The sequence below is a fragment of the Xenopus tropicalis genome, chromosome 5 (assembly GCF_000004195.4).
Source record: "Xenopus tropicalis strain Nigerian chromosome 5, UCB_Xtro_10.0, whole genome shotgun sequence".
Classification (NCBI taxonomy): Eukaryota; Metazoa; Chordata; class Amphibia; order Anura; family Pipidae; genus Xenopus; species Xenopus tropicalis.
This window is the reverse complement of record NC_030681.2, coordinates 107,195,127-107,221,794: the sequence shown is the minus strand read 5'-3', so window position 1 is coordinate 107,221,794 and position 26,668 is coordinate 107,195,127. Positions and strand designations below refer to the sequence as shown.

The following is a 26,668-nucleotide window of genomic DNA, read 5'->3' as shown; positions in this document are numbered from 1 at the left end:
ACATATTTATCTTTGTCTTTTCAAAAATAACACACTCTGTACTAAATAAATACACATTACATTGATTATTTTTGTTTGGGTGATATGACATAGGCACTTATATAATTTGTAAAATTACAAATAAATGGGTTGACAGTTCTGAGCTGTGGAGATGTAGGTAACCAATGTGCTTGGGGTATAAAATAAAAGTTTTACTTTGCTACTAATCACCACTGGAAATCTATCCTGAGATGCAGCACTGGAGAAAGTTATACATTATGCATGTAAACATTATATATAACTGTGATGTTATCCACCTAATCATTATACATATTACATACAGTCAAAAATTTCTAGAATGTACCTACCGTGTTTTACTAGGTAGGCTGCTCATCTCCAAACTACTTAAAAGGGCAGTTCCCCTTTAAGAAGGGATGCACCGAATCCAGGATTCGGTTCGGATTTGGCCAAGATTCTGCCTTTATCGGCAGGATTAGGATTCGGCTGACTCTAAGTGACTGCCCAAATTCCTTCCAGCATTGTACCAGGTGTATTCATTCCAGCATTCTAATTGACCGCTAGAGACTAATGCACTACACCTTATAAGAAACGAACAAAAAAAAAGACCTTCCTCGCACACTCTTAGCTCCACCAAATTTCAGTGCTCAGTGCACACTGCTGGGGGGGATCGGCACCCTCCCAAAAATCCAAATAGCAAAAAAAGCACTGGCACTCAGACCTGCAAATGGGACTAGCCCTTTAAAAGTCTTTATTGTGGAGGTGCAACGTTTTGGGGCAAAGTGACCCCTTTATCAAGCATATGAATCAGTGGAAGTAAAGACAATTTATACACAATTCATTTACATAATCAACATAATTAATTAACGTAATTAAGTCCATAAATACATATAAATATAATTTTCTCAAAAAACAATTGTAGTTTTTAAAAAAGCTTTTTTTTTTGATTATGTAAATTAATTGTGTATAAATTGTCCTTACTTCCACTGATTCGTATGCTTGATAAAGGGGTCACTTTGCCTCAAAACGTTGCACCTTCACAATAAAGACTTTTAAAGGGCTAGTCCCATTTGCAGCCCTGAGTGCCAGTGCTTTGTTTGCTACACCTTATAAGAACCACAGAGTTTTTAGCACAGCTTTAAGATGTATCACTAGTTACAGGGTTATATAGCCAAAAAAGGTTTTAGAGTGAATGTATTGCCCATCTACTACCAAAGGAAGCATTCAGCTAAGAAGTATCTGTAGATCCAGCAACACTTGCAAAACCATAGTGGTACTGGAATTCACCAGCATGCAGAGAGTGCAGGCTTCCCAGCATGGGCGAACAATAGTGGAAGCAGCTCCTGTGATTGTAGAGAGGCCCAGGACATATAGCTGGCACAGGGAAGCACTGGCAGCAGGCCAGGAGTATTGTGGAAAGGCTGTTTTACATAATGGGCTACGGTCATAATAATAACAAAACATTACAAAAACACACTAAACATGGACACAAAACGGTGGGCAGTGTACCATTATAAAAATGCTGCAGTGGCAGTCACTAGTCAGTCCTATCTCTAACATTTTTAAATGCTTTAATATTTGTTTGGTAGCTTTAAAGGGGAAAAAACATGCAATCTGTATAGCTGATTAAATAACAGAATGTAAGTGTAAGCTTGTGTCATTGCTAATTCCTCTTACACTGGATCACCTTGGTTTGTGAATCATGTGTAATAAGATGGGTGCATTCTGATATGAATATTATCAGCAGCCAGCATATAATTGACGGCTAATATGGTCGCTGCAGAGAGTGCTATGTCCCTTTTGCAGTGGGTACATCTGATTTCTTCTGTTTAGTGCTACCTTTCACAATATGCAGTCCCAAACATACACACAAAAAAATTATAAATACCATTCACAAACTTTTTACAACTCTTTACATTCATGACTCAACATATACAAATACACAACATCAGATCTAATCCAAAACAAAGTACTTTTGATTAAAAACATAACAAATGAAAAAAAAAAAAAAAACTTATAAATACTGTCATCAAATTAAACTGGGTCTACTTAGAGTAATAATCAGCTGAATGGATCTTCTTCCCTCTTGGCTAACAGAAAAATAGCACACTGTTATATTAGAGGTCTCAAACGAATGATAATCTCTGGATTTGAAGCCTTGTATTTCACATATTTACATTGCTACTTCAGTAGAAATAATAAGCCTATGACCAGTGGGATAAAAGATGACTGCATTTACTCAAAATTACTCTTCAACAATCCCAAATGCTGAATTTTCATCCATGCTGAGAGACAGGTATCAATGTAGGCTTGAAGCAGCAGCCAAAAACCATATTGACAATAGTGACAAAACTGACATCCCAGGAAGCTGAAATGCTTACATGCCAGGTAACTAACTGCTTAATCCTGTAGAGATTGGTCCAGTTGCCTGTGTAAGTAACAAATAACTTTTTTCCCACTAGACATATTCAGTCTAAGGAATAAATAGTGAAGCCATAGTATGCCTAATAGGGGTTTTGTCAAGCATTATTTAAAGTGGTGTCACAATCATCTCACATCAACATGATATGATTGATTTAGAATACTTAAGTAACTATGCTGCATGTGTCAAACACAAGTACCATGAGCCGAATAGGGCCCTTCTGGCTGTTTTATGTGGCCCCTGGTGACTGTGCAGCACCAATCGCCTGACTGCACTGTGACTGTGTCTGACCATACAGTATCTTAATAAAAAATTTGGCCGGCAACTTAGCCTGTGTTTTAGATTTTGGCCCCCTTATGTGATTGAGTTTGACACCCCTATATAGTATTACTATGCCATATACAGTACCCGAGAGTTTGAAAGAACCAAAGTAACAAATACTTTGTCTGTTTACCAACAAATTTCTTAATTTAAATGAGAGCTACTTCAAATACAATTAACTAGAAACAGGGATGGGGGTGTCGTCATATGATTTGCTGATAGGATCAGACTGTTGTCGTACAGTAGTTAACGGTTATTGATATTTATTCTTCGTATGATTTCAAAAATCAAATTTAGCATTTTTATTTAAGGCAAATAACACATTTCTACTTGTATTTTTGGAAAATATGTATGCTGTTTCACAATTCTCAATTATTATTGTACAGGTATATGATCCATTATCTGGAAACCCTTTTTCTGGAAAGCTCCGAATTATGGGATGCCCATCTCCTATAGACTCCATTTTAATCAAATAATTACAAAATGCCTTTAATATCTTTAACTTGCTTTAATACTATGTTCTGCAGCAACCTAAAGATCAAAAATTTAGACTGACCATTCTTTCATAAGATAATGCTTACCAATTTAGCATTTATCTCATACATATACAGTAGCTAAGCTCAGATATCCAATTTAAACTGATAATGTACTTACTTTGAGTTCTGGCATTATTATTGCCTTATTAATGGTTGAATCTGGATCTTTGGTTGCTGCCCTGTAAGTTTTAAAATCTTTAGATGAAAGTTGGATCCACTTCACCTTTTTCCACGAGGTCTGTTTAAAGTCATCCTGTAATAAAAAGTAGGTGTCACCACTTTCTCTGGCATAGGCAGTTGTCTCCCCTCTGTGTTTCAGACTACTTTGTCCATCATCACAGGAAAAAAATGCAAAACACAGAGGAAGTGTGCAGACCTAGGTGTAAAGGCAAACTAAATACGTAAATAATCAGAAAAAGTAGACACCTAGGTGTCTACACAGGCGGCTGCATTTACTGGAGGCACATTGGTGCTGGTTGCACCTTTTCTAGCCACACTGAACTATACATGTGCAGTTGGCCATTTAAATAAGCAGGCGCATTAGCAGAGACAAGATTTCCTGGGACAAAGTTAAAACAGTGACTGGCACTGAAAACTAGGGCCAACAAACAACAATGCACTGTTAAATTGACTACAGCAAAAATGCATTGTGTATCAACTTTAGCATAATCATATTAATGGATTATAAAAAGTTCTTTCCCAATACACAATTAAATTGTGAGCACACTAATATACTGAAGACTGCATAGCAAAACTTTGAGAAGGTGACATGATATTTTATAAAAGTTTTCTCTCCTAAAGGAAAGTTTTAGCTGAAGATATTTGTATGATATCTAGATACAATAATTAGCAGGACTTCATATTCAGTGATTAAAAGAATACTTAAACTTAACTTACGGTTGTTCTGAGCAGCACAACACTGGCTTCCTCCAGGGAACATGGAACACAGTTGGCCCACACATGCCATTCAGGCTTCCAGTAGAACAAAAGCCAAAGGAACCCCAATGAGAAAATATACCCAATAATACAAAGAACTTTTCGGCAAATGTGAGTCTTGTATCCAAATATGTCCTATTGTGGAAACATAGAAAGTATTATTTACATGTTTTGCAATTAAAGTATTGGGGTTCTACTGTATTTCTACTTCCCTGCCATTCCTACATATAGCTACATAAGATAGGAGGGGTATGTAAATGTCTTGCCACAAAAAACTTACTACTAGAATTTCAGGCATTAAAGTGTTTAGTGGTTGAGGATCTGTTGAAAAAAAGGAGCTTAAAATATTACAGTATATTAAGTGACTGTTAAATATTTTCTCACACTTCTTCCTTCTTTTTAGTGATGAACTACAACAAGGGTCACCAGCTCGGACCTGAGTAATAATGCTGGTTAAAAGAAAAAAAAAAAGAATTTAAGAAATAAAAAATCTACTGACTTTTCATGAATGTTGAAACAAATTTAACTTGAGGGGAAAGCAATATTGGTAACTGAAACTGAACAAAACGGAAAATAACCTGAAATTGGATAGATCTTTCCTTAAGTGTTTCCTCGCATTTGATACTCTTTTCTAATCACTTTACAAAAATGTTTTTTAACTCATTATGAGCCTCTTTAAAATAAAGATTAGATCCAGTTCATAACACCCACTCTCTCATTAAATAAGATAAGAAGATGCTTGGCTAGATCCTGGTAACCAGGTGAATGTCCTGAATAATGAAATCAGACAGGGATAATTTCAAAAGACTCAGCAGAGGTGAATGTTAAATGGCTTTATTCTACCTGACCAGTCCACAGTATTAGGCAAGAACAAGAGGCAACACCTGTCTCAACAATTAGAAAGCACTAAGCACATGGCATTAGATTTGGTTGAAGGGTCAAATGGAACATTCCATGTGTGAATTTAGATATATTCTATTTTACATATATTGATACTGGTATTGGTATAAGCTAGGAAGAAAAGACCCATTTTGCCTACACTGGTGATTTTACCCCTTGCTATTAGAAAATAAGATGACCTTTTGGTTACAAGACTGGATTTTGGAGGAAAATTTGCTGACAAAAGCCCTAAACATGAATAATAGCACACTCATCCTACAAATAATCAGGTCAACTTAATTATAATATACACAGGCAAAGGAGCCGACACCTTTACTTCCTTGATTTGCCACACAATTAGCATTAATTAGCATAAATTACTAAAATACTGCATAACAAAACATTTGAATAGCTCTTTGGTCAAACTTTAATAAATGGTGTGGACATAGTCATTCATTTAAATATTTTTGGCAAAAATTAGAACACTTTTATAGGACTCCACTGGAGGTGGGGGAATTAAGGCCCAAACCTCAGGGTACCCAGGGTGGGAGGGTACAATGGACTAATAACTCATGCTATCGGGTGGGGTAGGTCCTTCCAGTATGTATTATAGGACCTTATGATTTCAGATGGCAGCTCTGCATTTCTCCTCAGATACACTTACAAGTTCAGTTCAACAACAGAATTGTAACATTTATGTTATCAGACATCCACTGCTGGCCAAATAATTAACTGATATTCAGGTAAAAATTCTGTTTGGAAGTTGAGAAAAGGACAAACAATCCCTGCTTTTTTTCAAGGAGAGGGCATGACTTACTAGTTTAATGCAAATAATGTCCTATATAATGCAAGTAGCAATGTAATTATTATTATTAAAATGTATTTATAAAGCACCAACATAAACCTGTGTACATGATTAAGTGTATATTTGGTGTGCAATTGATAATCGATGAGTGCAGGGGACCCCTTATCTCTGGATAGACAGATAAGAAATATTGTAACATTATATTTATATTCTATGTTCACTGTTTAATTCTATTTGTCTATTGTCATTTAAGCTAGTTGCAGGTAGGTAATTAAGGTGGATGAAAGGGAGAAACCAGGGCTTTTCTGGCAGTAAGTAGGTACAGGGTAGTAATGTGCGGGCTGGCCCAAAACTGATGGGTTGTGTGGGTTTGGGCCAGCATCCTCACATGTTGTGAGACCTTATTATGCCCTGCTTTTGCCTCAGACATTACTATTTATATAATATAGATTATATATATTATACAGTATTATACATTTAGTACAATATACATCTAACATTTTTGTTATTTTGCAGGCTAACTAGCTAATTTATTATGGGCCCAATTTACCACTTACTGAGGTTCCTTTAATATAGACTGGGTTTTTGTATGCTACCTGCCATGCCTACCTCTTAGAGTTTTACTTATACAAGTAGCAATGTAATTATTATTATTAAAATGTATTTATAAAGCACCAACATAAACCTGTGTACATGATTAAGTGTATATTTGGTGTGCAATTGTTTCTATGACATGCCATTCTGCAAAAAATCTAACCACATAACATTCTGCTTTGCATTTGCCTCTATTCTTTGGGTCATCAGAATAGTGTTGCATAATTCCCTTGGGAAAAATATTTTTCATAATTTAACCTGGAAATGTGACTTTGTTCAGACTCCTAAACATCCATTACTCTTACACAGAAATCAAAGATTATGAGGCAGAAAGGCTAACAACTGATCCCTTATGAATATAATCTGCCAAGGATAAAAGACAATAAATGTTTCAGGGAATTCCCGAAGATTTAAATTAATCTGTAGGTATGCAATAAGCAATATAATATAATTCTCACCAGTGGTGCATAACTTAAATATATCAAAATATTTTAACACATGAAGCAGAATAGCAACAAACATGTGACTTAAAGCATTATAATCTCATCTAATAAGCTGAGGAAAAGACTAAAATGTGGTTTCTGCAAAGTACGGCAAAAGAATTTTAATCAACGGCTTAAATTTCTATGAGCCCTTGGGGGGAGGGAAAGTACATAATTCACCAATAACTAAACACCAAAGCAAAAAAATATATAAAAGAAAATACATCTTAAAACACAAGTTAAGTGAACCAGTATAATTTTTGAAATGTAATAGTAGAAACAAAGGTTTTTTTTTCCAATAACAACAAAATTAAAGTTGTACAAAATGTGAGTTCCCTTCAGAAGCTCTAATAACATTTTGAATTAGTGGACACAGCAGACCCACTTAGCAGAATAACAGGTAAGCTATTTGGAATACAATGATTTATGTACTTAATCGCTAGTAAACAACCTGAAAAACCTGTTTATGGAATTGGGAGTTGTAGTAAGGGCTCTTAACTGGCAATTTTTGTGCATTTGATGTGCAACTGAGACTAAGGTTTGATTGCACATAAAGCATAAGCTAATTGATTGTTATATTGTTTATAGTTGTACCCACCAGCATTCAAATCTGCATTTTATACACAGTCACTTTCCATTGCATTTTTAAGCACAAGATGCTGCATTTTTATGTGCTCACCATGCGTTTAAAATATATGAAAACAGAGAGATAGATCTTGAGCTAAAATAAACTGCACTTACTTGTAATTAAAACAAAATGCAGTATTTGTGTGAGCAAGCGTTTGAACAGATGCCCTTTTGTAAAACTAATATATACAGGTACCAATAAAATCTTATGAAAGTTAATTTGGTACGTGTATGCTGGCACAACTACAGTATCATGACGAATATCCATATACCATGAATATTGGTCAGTTCATCGATCAGGCAGTTTTAAATATTTTATGTTTGGCAGTGTATGGTGCATAAGCATATCTTCTGAATAAGCTACTGTTCTGAATATTCCAGCTGTCAGCCTGAACATGTATGGCCCTTCATACTTTATCTGTCCTTTTGGCCCTGCTATATCATTTACACGGTCAGCCAGTGTAGGGGCACCTTTAATGTTCACCAATACTTTCTTGTTTTAGGAGAGGACCACATAAAGGCATATATCTCTAAGTGCCCACTTATGTTTCCCTACGGCTGCCACTGTTACTAGATCTGCTTGCTGAGAGGGTGGCAGGCACTCACAAGACCCTCTGGAAAATATATTAAGCGTGCAGTCCAATGGCCAATGATATACTGTATATCAAAAGATTGTATGCAAGTATGTATATTTAAATTTATATAGCACTATATATATCTCCTATAGCATTAATAGCAGGGACAGGTAATCAATGCAATAAAAATGATCGATGCAATAAATAAATAAATTGTAAACTCTAGTAGCAGGGCCCTCCCCCTATTGTCTAATAATATACAATTGTAACTATGTGCCTGTATTCTGGTGAAAGGTTTCTGTTTGTATGTATTTCTGGTTGTACCCAAACACAGGTAATAAACAATAAATACATATTAAGCACCATGTAATTAAAGATACAGAAGGAAGAACTTAAGGTCCCCATACACGGGTCGATTCTAGCTGCCGATATCGGTCCCTTAGACCGATTCGGCAGCTAATTGGCCCGTGTATGGGGACTACCGACGGGCCTGCCCGACCGATATCTGGCCTGAAACCGGCCAGATCTCGATCGGGCAGGTTAGAAAATCTAGTTGGATCAGGGACCGCATCGGCTCGTCGATGTGGTCCCCAAACCGACTGCCCCATTGCCGCCAATATAATTTGATCGTTTGGCCCCAGGGCCAAACGATCGGATTAGCCTACATGCTCCCCGATATCGCCTACCCATAGGTGGGGATATTGGGTGAAGATCCGCTTGCTTGTCGATCTCGCCAAGCGAGCGAATCTTAACGTGTATGGGCACCTTTACAGTTTAAACAGTTTTTTTACAGTTTTGTTACTGAATCATTAGGTCATGCCCAATGGTAAGGTATTTTCAGGTCACCATCGCACTAAACGGTATATATTCTTTTCTTTGTGTTGAATTTGCTGCGTTTAACTGTGAGCATGCAAATACCCATTAGTAGTAAAGAAATGCTCACACACAGCAGTAAACACACAAACGTACAGAGCTAGGTCAGAGAACAACAGATTTGCTGGATCTAAACAAGCTTGAAAAACAAACAAAAAGTCCCAAATCCTAACACAAACACTTGATGCAGTGTATTTTGATAATGTAAACAGAGGCAAAGTGTGTCTCTATTTCAACAATGGAATAAATAATTAATTTGTCATTCAAATGAAAAGGTGACGCTGTTTAACCACACCATTCCAACATGCCTTTCTGTTGAAATTCTAATAAAGAAGGATTATTACTTAGTAAGTCCTGGATTCAAAATCCTGCTGCTAATATTAGATTCTCTATCCAATGTGCAAATAAACATTGCCTACCTCCTGTATTAACACTCTGAAATATCCTTAGGAACACAATACATTCACCAATGAAATTTCTGATTTGGTACCAGATTAGCTTCTGGCTACTATATTCCCGCAAAAAATGTACAGATTTTGCTGGATTCAGAAAATATAAATTATGGGAGTTTTCTAGTCCTCTATGGCAGCTATAAAGCAAGCTCTGTATTTAAAGGTAATCCCTGTTCAAAGAAAATATTTGCAATATATTATCAGTAAGTCAAATTCATACAGGGAAATGGATACGTTTCCACAATAGGGATACGGAATTTATGTTATGCCAATGTCATTAAAAATCCAGTAAATGGTTGGTACACGGTCACCAAACCAGCCATACTGCATCTAAAAGAGCAAATAGATGATGGCCATACATTGTACAGCGCATATTAATTTAAAGGTATGCAGGTGTAACATGCTGTATTTGAACCAAGTGACCTGCAGGTTTCATTACAGTCTGCTGTACCTTTGCACTGAATGAGCAGATTGTAAGGAATTTGGTTCTGTCCTTCTGGTATCCTTGCATTTCAAGTAGGCATGACTTGATTCTGTGCATTTAGGTGCTGGTCCTATTTCCTGCTCCTGTTTCCTGCTCCCCTGGTCCTGTCCCCTGTGTGACTTCTTGGTTTTGATGCAGACTTCAAGTTTGCCTTACAGTTCTATAGTTGTTATCTGGTTCTGACGGGGCCTGTCTGGCTTCGTCCAGCTCTGTCCTTAATGGCTGCTTCCCTGCAGTTTACATTTGGCTCCCTTGCCTGCCCCTGTGGGACTCTCATGCTGAAAGTTCTAGGGGCACTCAAGTAGCTGAAGTCAAATTGGCTGTTATAAGCAGAAAAACACACCTAGACAGGAATCCAGATACTCCCCTGGGGTTTGGGTTTGCTATATGTGACATTAAGGACAATTTGTCATAATGATGGGCAGTTATAGAACTGGCTATCATTATAACAAATTGGTCCTAATGTAACATATGGAAAACCCAAACCAGCTGTTACATTTTTCTGATGATAGCATAGGATTTCAGGAAACAGAAGGGATGGACCTTGTGGGAAAATGGGTGGAATCATGACTATCTTTGGGCGTGACTTGAAAAACATATTAACTCTCATTAATACTCACTAGGCAGATAGATGGCAACAGGACTGGTCCCATTTAAATGCCTTACACATTGTACTTGCACTTACTTTCACTAATTCATACTAGCAGCATGGGCCAATTTGCACCTCATGCACCATAATAGACGCAATGGCAAAGTGCAGCATGCTCTGGAGCATTTACCAGGCAATGAGTACAGTGCACCCTTTGATGTTACAGCTATAGATGTCTGATGATGTGGCAATTGAAAAGCATGCAGTAAAAGGGTGTGTAAGTGAACAAGATGTCCTGCCCTCAAGTTGCCCTTCACTTACATGTGCCTATTTGCATTCAATTTACTCTCCAGCGTTTCACCTTCAGTATCTACTGGAAATTGTTTGGTCTGCAGAAGCAACAGTGCTGAATTTCTGGGAAATAAGGTTGCATTGTGGATAAAAACATGGAAAACTGCTTGCTAATAATGTGTGCCACGCAAGCACACTTGGGAATGAAGGGGAAATTAATATTACAATTCCCTTATATTTTAAGCAACTATTGCTTATTCTGAAATATATGAGAACAATACTGGTGTGGGACCTGTTATCCAGAACACTAGGGTTTTCTGGATAAGGGATCTTTCTGTAATTAGGATCTTAAGTCTGCAAAAAATCATTTAAATATGAAATAAGCCCAACAGGATTGTTTTTCCTCCAATAAGGAATAATTATAAGGAATAATTATATCAGTACAAGGTACTTTTTTATTATTACAGAGAAAAAGGAAATAGTTTTTAAAAATTAGACTTATAACGGAGTCTATGGCATATGGTCTTGGGTTATTCGGAACTTTCTGAATAATGGGTTTCCGGATAACTGATCCCATACCTGTAATAAATAAAATATTTATGGGGGAAGTTGGTGAATTTCAAAAATATAAACAATTTTTTTAAAAAATAAGGGCCAACTATGTACTAGCAATTACAGCCTGAAAAAACTGATCAGTACAGGGTTTGTGGTACACGATGCACATATACAACTCATGCACTAAACACAAGAAGCATAGGAAGAAGATTATAATTTGGAATTCCACATGTGCAATACTTCTAAGAGTTTTTAAGATATTAGGGCTCATTTATAATTGACAGGGCATTACGCAAAGTGCAAAAACCCCATGCAAGTTACCATATTTTATACACTTTTCACCCTGCCCCACCATGAGAGCATATGGACAGAGGTCTATCACTGCAGACCTTTTCTTTTACAGTGAATACAGTGGTTTCTACTGGTGGGTGCTTGTACACCATTCAGAGACGCAAGTTAGGGAGGAGGGCAAATGGTACAAAGGAGCCCTGTGCTTACTGCCTGTCAATGGTACTTCAGTCTACATTTTAAATCTGGCTTAAAGTGAAGAGTAGAACTTTGTCCCAGGGGCAAGTGCTGAGTGAATAAGCACTAAGGGGTACTTGCATCTGGGGGCTTTGTAAATTACTTCTATAATTTTTACGCAAAGATGAAAAACTTGCCCTGCATTGTGGTTGCAAGGCATTTAAGTGTGCTTTGCTTCATATCCATCAGAATTAAGGACCTATTCCCTATAAATAGTAAAGGTAAATTTGCTGTGGCATGAACAAAAAGATATAGTGCAGGATGCACCTATCTGCATCAGGATGCATCACCTTCATGTCATGACAACTCAGTATTCACCCTTAAGGCAGAAATACAAGAGGCAATATTTTGTAGGCCAGACCTGCAGGATCTTGTCATGCAGTTTTTTTTTATGGATACAATAAAATTTACACAGATAAAGTCAGATGGATTCTTCTTCTCAAGTGTAAACAGACCATGCACTTTAATTACAAAATAAATGTTTGGCAGACTTTTATCTTGTTGGATGAAAATGCACCATTAAGCATTCCCTTTTGCCAGTCATGTTATGTCACATTGCAAATCTCCCCTGTAGTTTACAGATCAGATTTTTATTAGTCCCATTCATTTTAGACATGTGCAACTACATCTGACTTGTAAAATGTGATCTGTCAATTTGACTACATGCCTCAAAATCTGTGTAGTTCTGCCGTTATAGGAAAAGCCCTGCCTTCAGCTACTGGTGGGCACATGTTAAAAAGCAGCATCCTGCGGGCCAAGCCACCCGTCTGTACATGCCCTTTTGGAATTATTTCCACTTAGCAGAATGGAATGTCACTATATGATTTGAGTCTACATCTTTTAAAACTCTGATTTGGCAATCCATATCAAATTATCAGACTGTGGCTAAGAGTTAATTGAGTGAGAAAAACACATTAAAGACAAAACAAATACTACTGAAGCACAGACTGAATTAAAAAACAAGATTTATCCTAGACTGACTGAGATGTGAATGAGGGCTAATTCATGGTTATCAATTCATTTAAATCATATAGCAAGTAACTTCTGTCTTGATGCAACCTATTAATCAGAAGAGTGAATGCAGATTCGCTGCTGATTCACACAGTGGCACGTTAGGCAGTTCTTAGTTGGCAGTCATTGCCAAGCAAGTGATCTCACAGTGCCAACTCAGCCTCTGGGACATACTGTACATAGACAGCTAGACAAACGGCAGAATTAATTTCACAGACAAAAGCACTGCAGTTTGTGACCCATGTTTCCCTTATGAACAATGTCCTTTATTTTATAGCTGTAAGTGTAAACTATGCCTTGTATATATAGACACCTGGGATAAAGTGTTCTTTGTTTATATATATCTGGAAAAGAGAACCCTGTTAATTGTAGCCACATTCTTAGATTAGCACAATAACAAATGAATACTGTACTGAAGGTTTGGCAGCACAGTAGCACAAATTAGTTCCAATTCATGGAAATACTCCTTTGATCTATAAGAGAAGTACCCAGTAAGGTAAGACTTATAGCCCAACTTTACAAAGTTACTTACCATTTCATTTTCCTCTCCTGGATTGAGTAACGCCTTGTGTCCATCCTTGTGCGCTTCACCCATCAAAAGCAACTGGATTCTGATCAGCAGGGAATTACACAATGTGACTACACCCAGCAATCCTTTGTGTTGTGTACTGGAGAGGCAAATGTCTCTGTTTTTAAACACACACCTTCTCTAACAAGCACATAAGCATGCCACTGCTCCTCCTGCAAAGGAACTCCATACAGACCCCTCCTCCAAAAGCAGCCAGGTGTTTTAACCCTTTGCATGCCAGCAGAATTGCAAAACATTCCAAAACATGTCCATAGTGGAATGGAATGCAAGAAAGCTAGAAATAAACCGTCTCCAGCATTTTAATCAAGGCCAGGAAGTCAAACGAGAACACGCAATTGAAGTACAGCTACACATAATAAATTTGGCTAGCAAAAAGCAACTGAGAATAATTTGTTAAGGATGCACCTTTAATACAGGAGGGCCCTTACCCTGAAACTCAGTGTTTCAAGCAGTCCACTGTATTTACTAAAATGCAAATTTTTTGTAATTTCACCAAAGTGCATCTATACATCAGGTGTATTTTTATTGCATATTCAGTTAGGATTGTAATTACACTATTGCTTTAAAGGAGACACATCCTATAAAAATTAAGAATGTATCAGTGAATTATACTCCTCTAGATATAGAAGGATTGTGCTTTGAAAAGTTGTGTTTCAGACTGATTTATTGAGAAATTCCACAAAAACCCCACTAGTCCCGCCCATCTGTTCCACTTCCTGCTGGCTGAATTCTCTGGATGAGCTGGGGAGCTGGCGGCCCTCCGTACACTGCACTGTAGGATAGGAACCAATCAGCAGCTAGGCTGACCTGATAGGGAACTGAAGCCTGTCTGTGCTTGTGTGACTGCAGGGCTGTGATAGGCTCTCCCCCTCCTACTGTGCTTCTGGCAGGGACCGTTAGGACACGCCCACTCTTCATTTCACACTGGACGGAGAAGTGATAGGATCTATAGGGAGCTCCAATAAAGGGGCCATTTTTACAGAGAGGATTAATTTTTAGCACAAAGTGAAACCAGCACCGTAAATTATTCATAATTGCCTACAAAATTAGGGTTTTTCCCATTTATCCAATATGTCTCCTTTAAATTGTAAGCTTTTTTGAACAGGGCTTTACCTGTATCTATCAATTATATTGTTATATGTAATCTTTATGATCAATGCATGCATACACCCATTTACTGTACAGTGCTGCCAAATATGCTGGTGCTTTGTAATTAGCAATAATAATAATTGTAATAATTGTTAGCATAATGTGCCAATGTTTTGCTGGCGTAAATACTTTGTGTAACACTGGCGAATTAATGTATGTGGGATATTAGCAGGGAGGATATGACCTAGATAATAAAATGCTGATGCAGCAGCTGTATCTTAATAATGATACAAACCCCTTCCCTTTTTCGGTAAGTACACAAATATTACTTCATGCCATATTTGTAGCCTGTCTGTAGACCTAGATGCACAGTGGCAATTTAATTTAAATTGCCACATGCAAGTTTTTTTGGTCATGCCCAATATGTGGCCAGACTTCTCCAATAATTTTTTTTTTTCTTTACAAAACCACACCCTTTTCCATGGCTGGAATGGCAGCATCAGATGCACAATAGGCCTAACTATCGGCCTGTTAGTCTGACATCAGTGGTAGGAAAGCTTTTGGAAGGAGTAATAAGGGATAGGGTACTTGAATACATTGCAGTTCACAATACTATTAGTCTGTGCCAACATGGTTTTATGCGTAGCAGATCTTGCCAGACTAATTTAGTCACCTTTTATGAGGAGGTGAGCAGGAACCTTGATGCTGGAATGGCAGTTGATGTCATCTACTTGGACTTTGCAAAAGCGTTTGATACAGTACCTCACAGAAAGTTAATGATCATATTGAGGAATATTGGCCTAGAACATAATATTTGTAATTGGATAGAGAACTGGCTGAGGGATAGATTACATAGAGTGGTGGTAAATGGAACATTTTCTAATTGGACCAGTGTTGTTAGTGGAGTACCGAAGGGGTCAGTCCTTGGTCCTTTGCTTTTTAACTTGTTTATTAATGACCTGGAGGTGGGCATGCCATAGAGAGTACTGTTTCTATTTTTGCTGATGACACGAAATTGTACAAAAGTTCCATGCAGGATGCTGCCACTTTGCAGAGCGATTTGACAAAATTGGAAAACTGGGCAGCAAACTGGAAAATGAGGTTCAATGTGGACAAGTGCAAAGTTATGCACTTTGGTAGAAATAATATAAACGCAAGCTATCTACTAAATGGTAGTTTGTTGGGGGGATCCTTAATAGAAAAGGATCTGGGGGTTTCTGTACATAACAAGTTGTCTAATTCCAGGCAGTGTCATTCTGTGGCTACTAAAGCAAACAAAGTGCTGTCTTGTATAAAAAAAAGGGCATTGACTTTCGGGATGAAAACATAATTTTGCCTCTTTATAGGTCTCTGGTAAGGCCACACCTTGAGTATGCAGTGCAGTTTTGGGCTCCAGTCCTTAAGAAGGATATTAATGAGCTGGAGAGAGTGCAGAGACGTGCAACTAAACTGATTAAGGGGATGGAAGATTTAAGCTATAATGTTAGACTGTCGAGGTTGGGGTTGTTTTCTCTGGAAAAGAGGCACTTGCGAGGGGACATGATTACTCTGTAAAATTACATAAGAGGGGATTATAGGCAGATAGGGGGTGTTCTTTTTTCCCATAAAAATGATCAACACACCAGAGGCCACCCCTATAGATTAGAGGAACAGAACTTTTATTTGAAGCAGCGTAGGTGGTTTTGTCACGGTGAGGGCAGTGAGGTTGTGGAATGCCTTTCCTAGTGATGTTGTAATGGCAGATTCTGTTAATGCCTTGTATCCAAGGCTATTGTGATACTAATATCTACAGTTAGTATTAATGTTTGCATATATAGTTTATGTATGTGTTAGTATAGATTGGTAAGTATAGGTTGTGTGTGCTGGGTTTACTTAGAAGGGTTGAACTTGATGGACTCTGGTCTTTTTCAACCCTATGTAACTATGTAATGTGTAGCACTATTTTAAGACACAGTGGCCCCCACCATTTCATGACATATTATGGCACTAAACATTCCACATGCTGTACCTGCCTTTCATATGTGCTACAATTTTAGTTTGTACAAAAAAACTTCAAACTAACTTTTTGGCTAAATTGGGAGCAGTGGCTTTGGTGGCTGGAGGTATTGTTGGCAATTCACCAAGAAAAAGTGGGTTTTTTTTTTTGTTTCCTGGCACAAGTAGAAGCTCACAGCAGAGCTGTAAAAAAGAAGAAAAAAAACCATTAATTGTACATTTGGTCAAATATTGAAAGTAGAAGACTGGAGGTGCTGGTGGCAGCAGGAATTGCTGGCAACAGCTCAGGAGTTTGTTTCTTTTCTGGCCTAAGTATGAGCTCTAGTGAGCTAATAAAATACCTTAATCACCTTTAATATTGGGAGCAGAGGCCTCGGTAGGGGCAAGTATTGCTGGATTCCTCAGGAATAATAAGGTTTGTTTCTGTTCTAGGACAAGTTTCTGTATGAGGTAAATAAACTATTTCTAAACTGTAGAGTCTAACCCAGTGCCAGACTGAGGTCCACCAAATACAAAAGCACACCCACCCCTATGACTGATGCCTTCACACCACACAATTTTCAACTCCCCCACTATGTACATAAATGAGCAGGGCTGTCTAAACAAATTTGGGTTCTAAAGTTACAACATTTTTCGGCCATTTGCCATACCCTTTAGCAACAATTACCTAGCTATACAAGTAAGATCACTGCAGAAAATAGTTTCTGACACCTTAACCCTAGATTTACCTGTAAATGGACAATGACCATTAATTTCAGGGGGTATCCTAAAGATGATCTTGTGCTTATGTAAATGTTCCCTTTTAATTTGGTATTAACAACCTGAAGCACCTTTTGAATTGGCTGGATATTGAAATAGTCATAGTACTCTATCATGTTTCTAGCTTACCGCAGCAGCTCTCCTTGTTGCTTTACACAAAAAAATAATGTATGTCATGCAGCCTGGACACCCAAACATTGTCCCTGCCCCTAACTACCCCAGCCTAGGCACAGGGCAAAATGTGGTGCCCCTTCATTTAATTAAACATACTGGGATAATAACACATTAAAAACTGGAAAAATGATACATTATGATAAGCAGATATTTTAAAAATATAAGACTTAAAGGCTCATAGTGTCAGAGCACTTTATCTCACATTGCAACACTAATCCACACTACTGAAACAGGATACCATCAGTTAAACAAAACAAGCTTTACAAAAGTAATATAGAAAAGCCCTGAAAAACCTGTACGCTGTATCTTTATCAAAAGAACTTAGTGATGTCATAAGGTCTAATTGATGCTTAGTTTTGTCATTTGTGCCACATTACACACTCAAACTTTTGTATGGTACAAATAATTTTAATCCTGCATAAAGGGGAACTCCACTCAAACACAATTTAAGCTTTTTAAAAAGTAAACATAATTCAAGCAACTTTGCAATATACATCAATTAAAAATATGCAACCTTTTCATGACTGTAATGTAATAATATGGTTTGAAAACAGCAGCACTCCGGTTGTTTTGAAAAATGTGAATCTTTACTAAGTGCCAAAAGCAACGTTTCGGGCTTCACTCCAGCCCTTTATCAAGCCTGCTGTTTTCTTCATTTTTGAATTTATCTGCCCGGGCAGTGGGTACAGCGTGCACCTGGGGCTGCAAGAAGCTATTTTCACTGTGTAAGCACATGTTAACTGATTCTATTTGTAATAATATGGTTTGGTTACAAAAGCCTGGCCCTCTGTTCTGCTGCTGATCTAACCCTAGTTGACTGCCCTCAGCCTGCCTTCAGTCTGCATCCTTTAAATCCCACAATTCCCTGCACACGTGATGTCAATAAGGAAAGGAACATCACAGTAAAATGCAAGCTGTGTTACAACTTGTAGCATCAAGTCCCTCCTCCCCTGTTTGGCATGTATTTCATCTGCACACTTTATAGACACAATTTACATGGTGTTGCGTACTTTACCAAGAACTCTCTGCACCATATGTACTGTTTTTTATTTATACCTTACAGTCTCTGTGATCCCTCTGCTTTTAGACCACTGCGAAAAAAGGGGTTACATGGAGCCCAGATGCTGAACTCCAGAACTTTGCTGGCACAAATCTGAGCCCCAGGTAGTAAAGGTATAAAACTAATTTTAAAAAACATAGCCCCATCTCATTAAAAGATTGTAAGTCATGCACATTAAATCACTAGGGTCCCTACCCACATTAACCTCTTGGGTGGGGCAACAGCTGCCTCTACAAATAAGGCTAATTTCCTTTCAGCCACAAGGCTAACCTGCTACACTAGCTAGTCCTATGTACATCGGCCTACTCAGCCAAGACCTAGACGGGGAAAGCTTCTGTTTCAGGCTTAAGATTTGTCCACCTCGGATGTTCGAACATATCAACATAGATGGTCTTTTTTTTCAAATGTGTTATATAGGTTTTTGGGCTTAAGAACTCCTCCTAGAAACTCCCCCGGGTCCTAAACATTAACAACTTTGTGTGTTGCTGCCATCTAGTGACGTAATTGCAAGTCACACTTTAACTATAACATAAATAAAAGTTTACCCCCAAACACCTAACCTCAGAACCTCATAGTGTAGGGGTCCCTTCTTTTGTCTAAAACAGAAAGACGCAGGTAAATGAGCTGAAAAAATAGTGTGCCACACCAAATATTTTGGGTTTACCTTAACCTAAGCTGTTTAAAGAGGCACAAAGTAAAACAAAAGAGTTGGTGAAAAGGACATAAATATATATTTACTGATTTTATCACTCAAGTATATATTTACTGACTCATTTTCTCATAGAGCATCCCAAAATCATCTTTGTCAGAAAGAGTGCAGAACCTGTACAGCGGTCTCAAAATCAACGATTTGCCAGGGAAAGAGGCATCACCTCTTTCACTTAATTGTATGAGTGTCTGCAGAACCACCAGGGGTGTATATGTGACAGACAGTTCAGGCATCAGTCATACTGTTTTTGAGTACAATCACAGTGAGAAAAAGTTTTTTTTTGCCTGTAATTATCTTTCCGTCATGGTTTTCAGACCTAGGAAACTCAGACATTATTAACTAAACTTGACAGTATCTGCTAAAACCGGACTGTCTAGATTACAACTGAAGAGGTGCCAACTCGTTGAGGAGAGAGTAGCCACGCCGAAACAACCAAATCAGTATTGGGATGCCATTGGTACTGGTAAGTTCCAAAATGGGCAAAACAACCCATGGCGGTTCTGTTGCAATGCCGTGTCCATGTCATAATATACATTTGGCAGCATTTTTGGACTAACCCAGTGGTTCAGAAACTTGAAACTAAGCTAAGGCGCAACACTTATTCCCCTATGGCCGCTCGATTCTATTTCATAGATGATAAAATGTGGGGAACTAAGGATTTTATACAGCTTATGTTAAATCTGCCCATTTTCGCTTTAATGATTTGGGTTACTTCCATATACAAATCCGAAAGCCACTCGGTGCTCTAACCCCTTTCGTTCATCTAAAGTAATTTTTGACAAGCGGAACCGTTCTCTCCGGAACTATAGGTGTCGGTACTTGTTCCGACCGAGCCTTCTAAGTGTTGTAGTCCTTTCCTTACCCGGAAGTGTATCGGATGTCAGTTCCATACGTGCCCTTGCTTGGCAGGACCTGTATGTGAGGGAGATACGGGGTTTAGTCCCCGTCGCCCAAAATGTTACGGGCGGCCTGGTGAGTTGCCATTGTCCCCTCGGCAATGCGAGCCAGTTAATTTGTTGTGCCTTCCATGTTTACATTGCTCTCTCATTGTGTCTGTAACACATACATACACTGTCTGTGCATGCCAAATAGCTGCTCGCAGTTCTTATGTTTGGGTGGTGTAGCCCTTTGGCAGTTTAGCTGCATGTCTGACCTGCGTTGGTTTTTCTGTGATTGTCCTTGTTCTGAGCACAACCACACCTCATTGGGGCTAAATGAACAACCAAAGCGATGCATAGTTAAAGGGAGGATAAACACCGAACACTGAAAAACAACAAGGACTAGGAGAAGAATTGCTTTCACCAGGGGGGCTTTATATGTGTGAGCAGTGCTGTGGAATATGTTGGTGCTATTTACACATATGTTAAAGTGATACTGACACCAGAAATTAAACCTTTTTTATAACATTGTCATAACATTGCCTTTGCATGCTATTTATAATTTTGCCATAAAAGTATTTGTCCAAGCTTTTACATTCCCTATCTGATCCCCCATGTTCCTCTATGAGGGGGCGGCCATATTTGTCCAGCAGGAGGCCGTTAGCATTAGAAGCTGTAACTGTCAGGCTGAGAAGGGACAGTCAGGTTGGCAAAACAGTCACAGTCAGGTTTTGGGATTTCAAGTAACAATTACTTACAAAAGCAAACCTATCAGCAAAAAATAATCAACATGACCTATAGGCAACTTTTTATGTACATTCATATTTTAAAAAGTTGTTTTTTCGTGTCAGTATCACTTTAATATGACTGAAAATCCTGAGATGTAGGTAGGACTGATGATTTGCCAGCATATTGTGTAACGTGTGTGGCATTGTAGCTGTAGAGAGCTGCAGTAGAAATAGAGATTAAGCTTTATTAGTTGCGCACTAAGGGCTGTATTTCATAGGAGATTTTAAACGACAAGGAAAGCCCAGTTAACATGCAGTTGCATATGAAAAGCCTTACTTTAATACATACTCCCAACACCCTGGAATCAGCTTACATCACATCTGTTTCAAGCAGCACTGTCATCCATTCAAAAAAAGTGCAGAGTTGTATATCGAATTTTCCCATAGTGCTGCGCTCTGAGGCCAAAACCGGAGCAGGCGCAGACACTCTCCCCCCCTCCCTTCAGAATGAGATTTGGCCATTAGGGCATGCGCACTGGATAGCACTTATTTGTTAGCTGTCTCTTAACCAAGTTAGTTATTTAGTGTCCCTTAATGTCTGAATTAAAATAATATGAAAATATTTCAGAAAAAATAGAAGATATGTTTGTTCCATTTTAACTGTTATGCTTCATACTGTTTCTTAACCCTGTCATTTCCTGCCTATGGAAGTAGTGTAGACCGCAGTTTTTTCATCTACTGGAACACCATCTGCATTTAATCTTTTTTGTGCCAGCAACTAACAATCCCGCATAGACCAACAAGAAAACTGTAAAAGCATCTGTAGCTTGAATTTCAGCATTGTAGATCATACAATTACAGAGTTAAACTATTGCTGATCTTTCCTTTTGGCATAAATTCCATATGTAAAAGCTATGAGTGTACAGTTATATGAGCACATACATGAAATTATGGCAAAGTAATCTCGCTGAGATTTTGCAAAAAAAAAAAACAAAACATTTTTTTTTTAATTAAAAGGAAAGTATTACAATATTAGCTTAATGAATAGGGCTTGACCTGAACATATGTTTTGCCTATTGTTTTAGTTGGGAAAATGAGTAGTTTTGTTAATTTGTGTACTAAACCGGGCAAAATCCGAAACAGAAACTAAAGTCGCATTCTACTTCCTGATTCACAATCAAAATAAATCAACAGTCCACTGAGAAGCTGTTTGTAGTGAGCTGCTCTTTATCTCGCAGCCTGCAGATGGAGAAGAGAGTGTTTCTCAGATTTGACTGATTTGTCAGTCAGTGCAGGCTCAGAATAGCTCAGTTTCTATTACCTATAACACTCTTGGAGTTCCATTGAGCATTGCAATTGTCCCTAGAAATATGTCATCCCTACTTAAATATCATCTCAAAACAGTTTCTTATTTTTGCTTGTTTTGACTTTTGTACATGGAATTTTTATATCTGGATTTCTTTTTTCTTTTAATTATGAAAGCATTGTTTGTCGGGGACTGGTAAAGAAGCATTCTGCAAATGATGCCAAATTACCTGTACGGAGCCTACATGTTCAGAGAAATTGCCATTCCCATTTTTCAAGCTTGAAGATTCACAGGCCATTACCAAGTACTTCGACACGGTGGTACTCTTCACTCTCTCGCCTTCCACCACAGAAAAGCAGGCTTTGTCCTGTGAGCTATGGATTCCATGCTAAACGGAACTTTTGGGTAGCGAGGTTGGCATCCAGATTATTAAAACTTCGTTATCTTCTCCTAGGATCTGCTGTTGGTGGTGGATACACGGCAAAAAAGGTACACATGTTTGCAATTAATTTTATTTATATAGTTAAACAGTAGGCTGTAAAGTCAATGGAAATATGGTCAATATTTATCAACCAAGCCATTTTTTGTAGAATTAAACAGAACACCAGCATTTTTCATAAATCTCTGAGGAATTCCTCGCAATGATAGCTCTAACCTTTACATTATAGTGATGCTAACTAGTATGATGCTTTCATGTTTGGTGAAAGAGTTTAGTATATTAGCTAGTGTTTGTGCAATCCTTTAATTCTGCTGAGCTGAGATATAAAATTGTTTTTCTGTTCCCCTGGCCGACTTCTAAAGTATCATGTTTAAATTGCTTACATTACGTTTTGATGTACGTGTAAGATTCTTTTTTAAGGGTATCTTTCAGTAGATTACAGTTACAAGTCTTTTTTTTTTTTTTTTTTTTTTTTTAGACATATGATCAATGGAAGGATATGTTCCCTGATCTCAATGAATACAAGTGGATTGTGCCTGACTTTATTTGGGAGTTGGATCAACACATTGATTTTGGTTAGTACTGACCATAAAACATCAGCTGGAAATCAGTTATTACCACTTTACTGTAATATAATAATTAGATTTGAATCACCAAATTTTTTTATATAAGGAGTTCAGCAGCAGCTCTGAACTTTACCGATTTTGTTATGTCCTTAAAAAGAATAAGCACTGTAATCATTTCGGCAAGGTGTAAATCTATAGGGACTTAAAGAATCTGTACAAATATTTTCCATGTTACGATAATGGAAAAAAATGTAAAATTAAACTTATCAGTCATTTTTTCCACAAATGGTTAACATTGTTTCTGCTTAGCTAAAACACGGAACATGAATTTGTCCCATTGTTTACAAGGCCTCAAACTCTGTCTGTTTGTGACCATTGTTTGACTTACTTGTTTAAAATGTAAAAACAGTCTTTCTTGTTTACAGATAAACTAAGTAAAGCCCTCCCTGATGCTGAGGAGTTGTCCAAGCTACTACCAGACTTTGAGAAGCTGGGAGAAAGCTTTAGTTTATTAAAGGGATGGTTCTCCGCAGGTAAGGAAATGCAAACAACTGCAGTGACCAAATGGAGAATACTGTAGCTCAGGTATAGTAAACCTTCAACATTCCAGATGTTGAGGAACTGCATTTACCAGCATTCCTCCAGCAACTAACCTGGAAGAGGAATACTGGTAGGTGTAGTTTTTTTAATGCCTGGAGCAAGAAGGCTACTTAGTCCTGCTACACTGTAGAAGCCATGGTGTATTATCTCATATAATATGATACCATGGAAGATGTGAAAACTTTTGTAGCACTATGTGTTTTATTTACTTAAACCATACCATACTCTACCTATTTTCATGTCTATGTCTAGCTCAATGTTGATAGTAAGTTTTGATGTTAAATATAGTATATATGAGGTTCATAGCTTATGCTTAGCAATATGTTGTGTCTTTCATTTTTACAAAATGATATCACAGATACAATGGTTTCCTTTCCAGTGTTTGCTAACATGTTTTCACATTTCACGATATTATTTTCCCCTTTTTTGCTGATTTTTCACAGGTCACAATTTGGTTAGTGAAGTCATAGGACCTTCTGATCTACTTCTGTTTTTAGGTGTGTAAATGCCCTGTCTGTTGCACTTATGACAAGCTAAAACGTCAGTTAAAAAATCGGTTATATTACAGTACTATTTTAGTCTGTGTCAAAATTAGAATTAACATCTTTAAATATTAGAAATTTATAGGATGGCCCTATTTATGGAAAGGAAGCCTAAATCTAAATATCATTCAATTTTATTGTCTGTTTTGTATGCTTCATAAATTTGTATGCCATTTTGCTCCACACAAGAATCCCTTTCAGCAAAACAGCATATTATTGACAGTTTAATACCTGTTATCTGTGTTTCAGTCCTGTGCTATGCAGACATCTAGCAGGGTAAAGTGTGTTTTGATTTCTTTTCTGTCAGGCCCAGGAGGGGAGACTGCCTTTAAAGCTACAGACAACCAGACCTTTGAGGGTTCTGAAAAACAGTACAAGAAGGTACGATACCTGTATGTAAGCTCTTTAAATGAGTTTTGAATACTACAAAAATGTGCAAAATTGTGCCTCAAAGTGAATGTGTGCTGATCCACAGCACATGGTCTATTTATACACCTTAAAGCTGCCAAACATTTTTTATGTAAGAAATGCTCATTGAAGAATACCTCGACAAACAAGGTTCCCCCCCCCCCGAAATCCCGCATGAGTTCCTTTAATCACACAGGGTTTCCTTTATGATTGCTCGAGCTGAAAGGCTCAAGCAATCATAAATCTACTACATAGTGATCATTTTCTTCATAACTGAGGTCTTGTATGTCAGCTCTTCTCTGGACACTACACAGCATATTCTAGACAGAGCCTTACCAGTGCCTTGTAAAGGAGAAGAATTACCCACCCATCTGTTCAATTCATATCCCTTTTACTAGACGACAGATTCTTAGTTGCTTTTGTGGAGGCTTATTTGCATGTCATGCAGTCCCATACTCCTATCTCCATAACTGCGCTTTTCCAAACACATATAACATTGAATTTATTGCCCAGCTCAGTCATTACCTTAACTGTTACATAAAATAGACCCTACACAGACTCTGTGGCAGACCAATTAAAACTTATGCTTTCCTCCAAGCCATTGGCATCTTACATTTTGGCATTGTTAAAGTGATACTGACACTAAAATACTACTTTTCAAAATAGTAATGTACATAGAAAGTTACTTATAGGTCATTTTGATCATTTTTCACAGAGAAGGCTGCTATTTTAAGTAATTGTTGCTTGAAGTCCCCAAACCTGACTGTTTTGCCAACCTGACTGTTTTGCCAACCTGACTGCTCCTTCTCAGCCTGTCAGTTATAGCTTCTAATGCTAATGGACTCCTGCTGCACAAATATGGCAGCCCCCTCATGGGGTACATGGGGGATCAGATAGGTAATGTAAAAGCATCAGACAAATACTTTTAAGGCATAATTATACATAGCATGGAAATACAATGTTATGATAGATGTAAAAAACGGTTTCATTTTTGTCAGTATCTCTTTAACATATGTGCCTGTTTCCAATGTCAGTTTCTGATTATTTGTTTGGACTAAACTTTTTTTTAACCCAAGTGTTAGTCCTGCAACACTCGCCCCTATATTGTATATCCTGAACAAAAGAAATCATTAAGCACTTAATTATTTTTCTATTTTAACTGGACCCATTCTCTTAACCCACATTCAAAAACTTGAGTCGTGAGTTGTTGAGGAAAAGCTGTAAATTAAGGAGTCATGATTCCCGTCTTCGCGTTTTGGTATGTTTTGTATGCATTTTCAGAGATACTTAGAACTCATGGTTATAAGGAGATGGGTTTATTGGGACCTATTTTTTGTTTCTAGTCTATATATATATTTATATATATATATATATATATATATATATATATATATATATATATATATATATATATATTTATATTTATTTAGGAGTCATTGGATTTACATTGATTGTATAGTGTGCACAGTACCTGAACTTTTAAATATTTTCCAGATGTTTTCACCATGTTGCATTAAAGTAGCTGGAAATATGCATGCAGCACCCAGTAACTGTTGGCATTTTGCAGCCATAGTAGTAAGTTGCACCAGAAACACTCACTGCGGTTTGTGGTAGTGTTATCCCAGAATCTCTTCCTTATTGATTATGTAACTTAGCTTCATATTGGCACTGTAGTGCTACAAAAGAGATGAATCTTAAACTGTTACACAGTGTCTTGCTATTGCAAGGCACTTACTCTCACCACAAAGGTCTGTATATTGGCATGTCTCTTGCTCCACCCCTTACAGCATTAAAGGAGACATGTAGGATAAGTTAAAACCCCCTAATCTTGTAGGGAAGACACTTGTTGAGTGTGCGTGCATGTATGTATAT

At 37.6% G+C, this 26,668-nt stretch overlaps 2 protein-coding genes across 7 annotated transcripts in view; one reads left to right on the top strand and one right to left on the bottom strand.

Moving 5' to 3' along the window:
* Positions 1-13,603, bottom strand: part of atp13a4 (ATPase type 13A4) — a 61,082-nt gene extending 47,479 nt beyond the window's left edge. Inside the window, 3 exon segments of one of the 2 annotated variants that reach the window (NM_001200048.1) lie at positions 3,395-3,529; positions 4,174-4,347; positions 13,487-13,603. In NM_001200048.1, the coding sequence (NP_001186977.1) occupies positions 3,395-3,529; positions 4,174-4,347; positions 13,487-13,549 (372 nt within the window). In that variant the 5' untranslated portion in view covers positions 13,550-13,603. 2 annotated transcript variants of the gene reach the window in all.
* A 6,544-nt stretch (positions 13,604-20,147) lies between these two features.
* The window catches only part of opa1 (optic atrophy 1 (autosomal dominant)), a 50,631-nt gene continuing 44,110 nt past the window's right edge, over positions 20,148-26,668 (top strand). For 2 of the 5 annotated variants that reach the window (XM_031901528.1, XM_031901526.1), the window contains exons 1-5: positions 20,166-20,301; positions 22,418-22,730; positions 23,159-23,255; positions 23,672-23,779; positions 24,696-24,769. In XM_031901528.1, the coding sequence (XP_031757388.1) occupies positions 20,285-20,301; positions 22,418-22,730; positions 23,159-23,255; positions 23,672-23,779; positions 24,696-24,769 (609 nt within the window). In that variant the 5' untranslated portion in view covers positions 20,166-20,284. Of the gene's footprint in view, positions 20,302-22,417; positions 22,731-23,156; positions 23,256-23,671; positions 23,780-24,289; positions 24,344-24,695; positions 24,770-26,668 lie in introns of those variants that run through there. The other 3 variants (NM_001127038.2, XM_031901527.1, XM_031901529.1) reach the window with 3 other exon arrangements.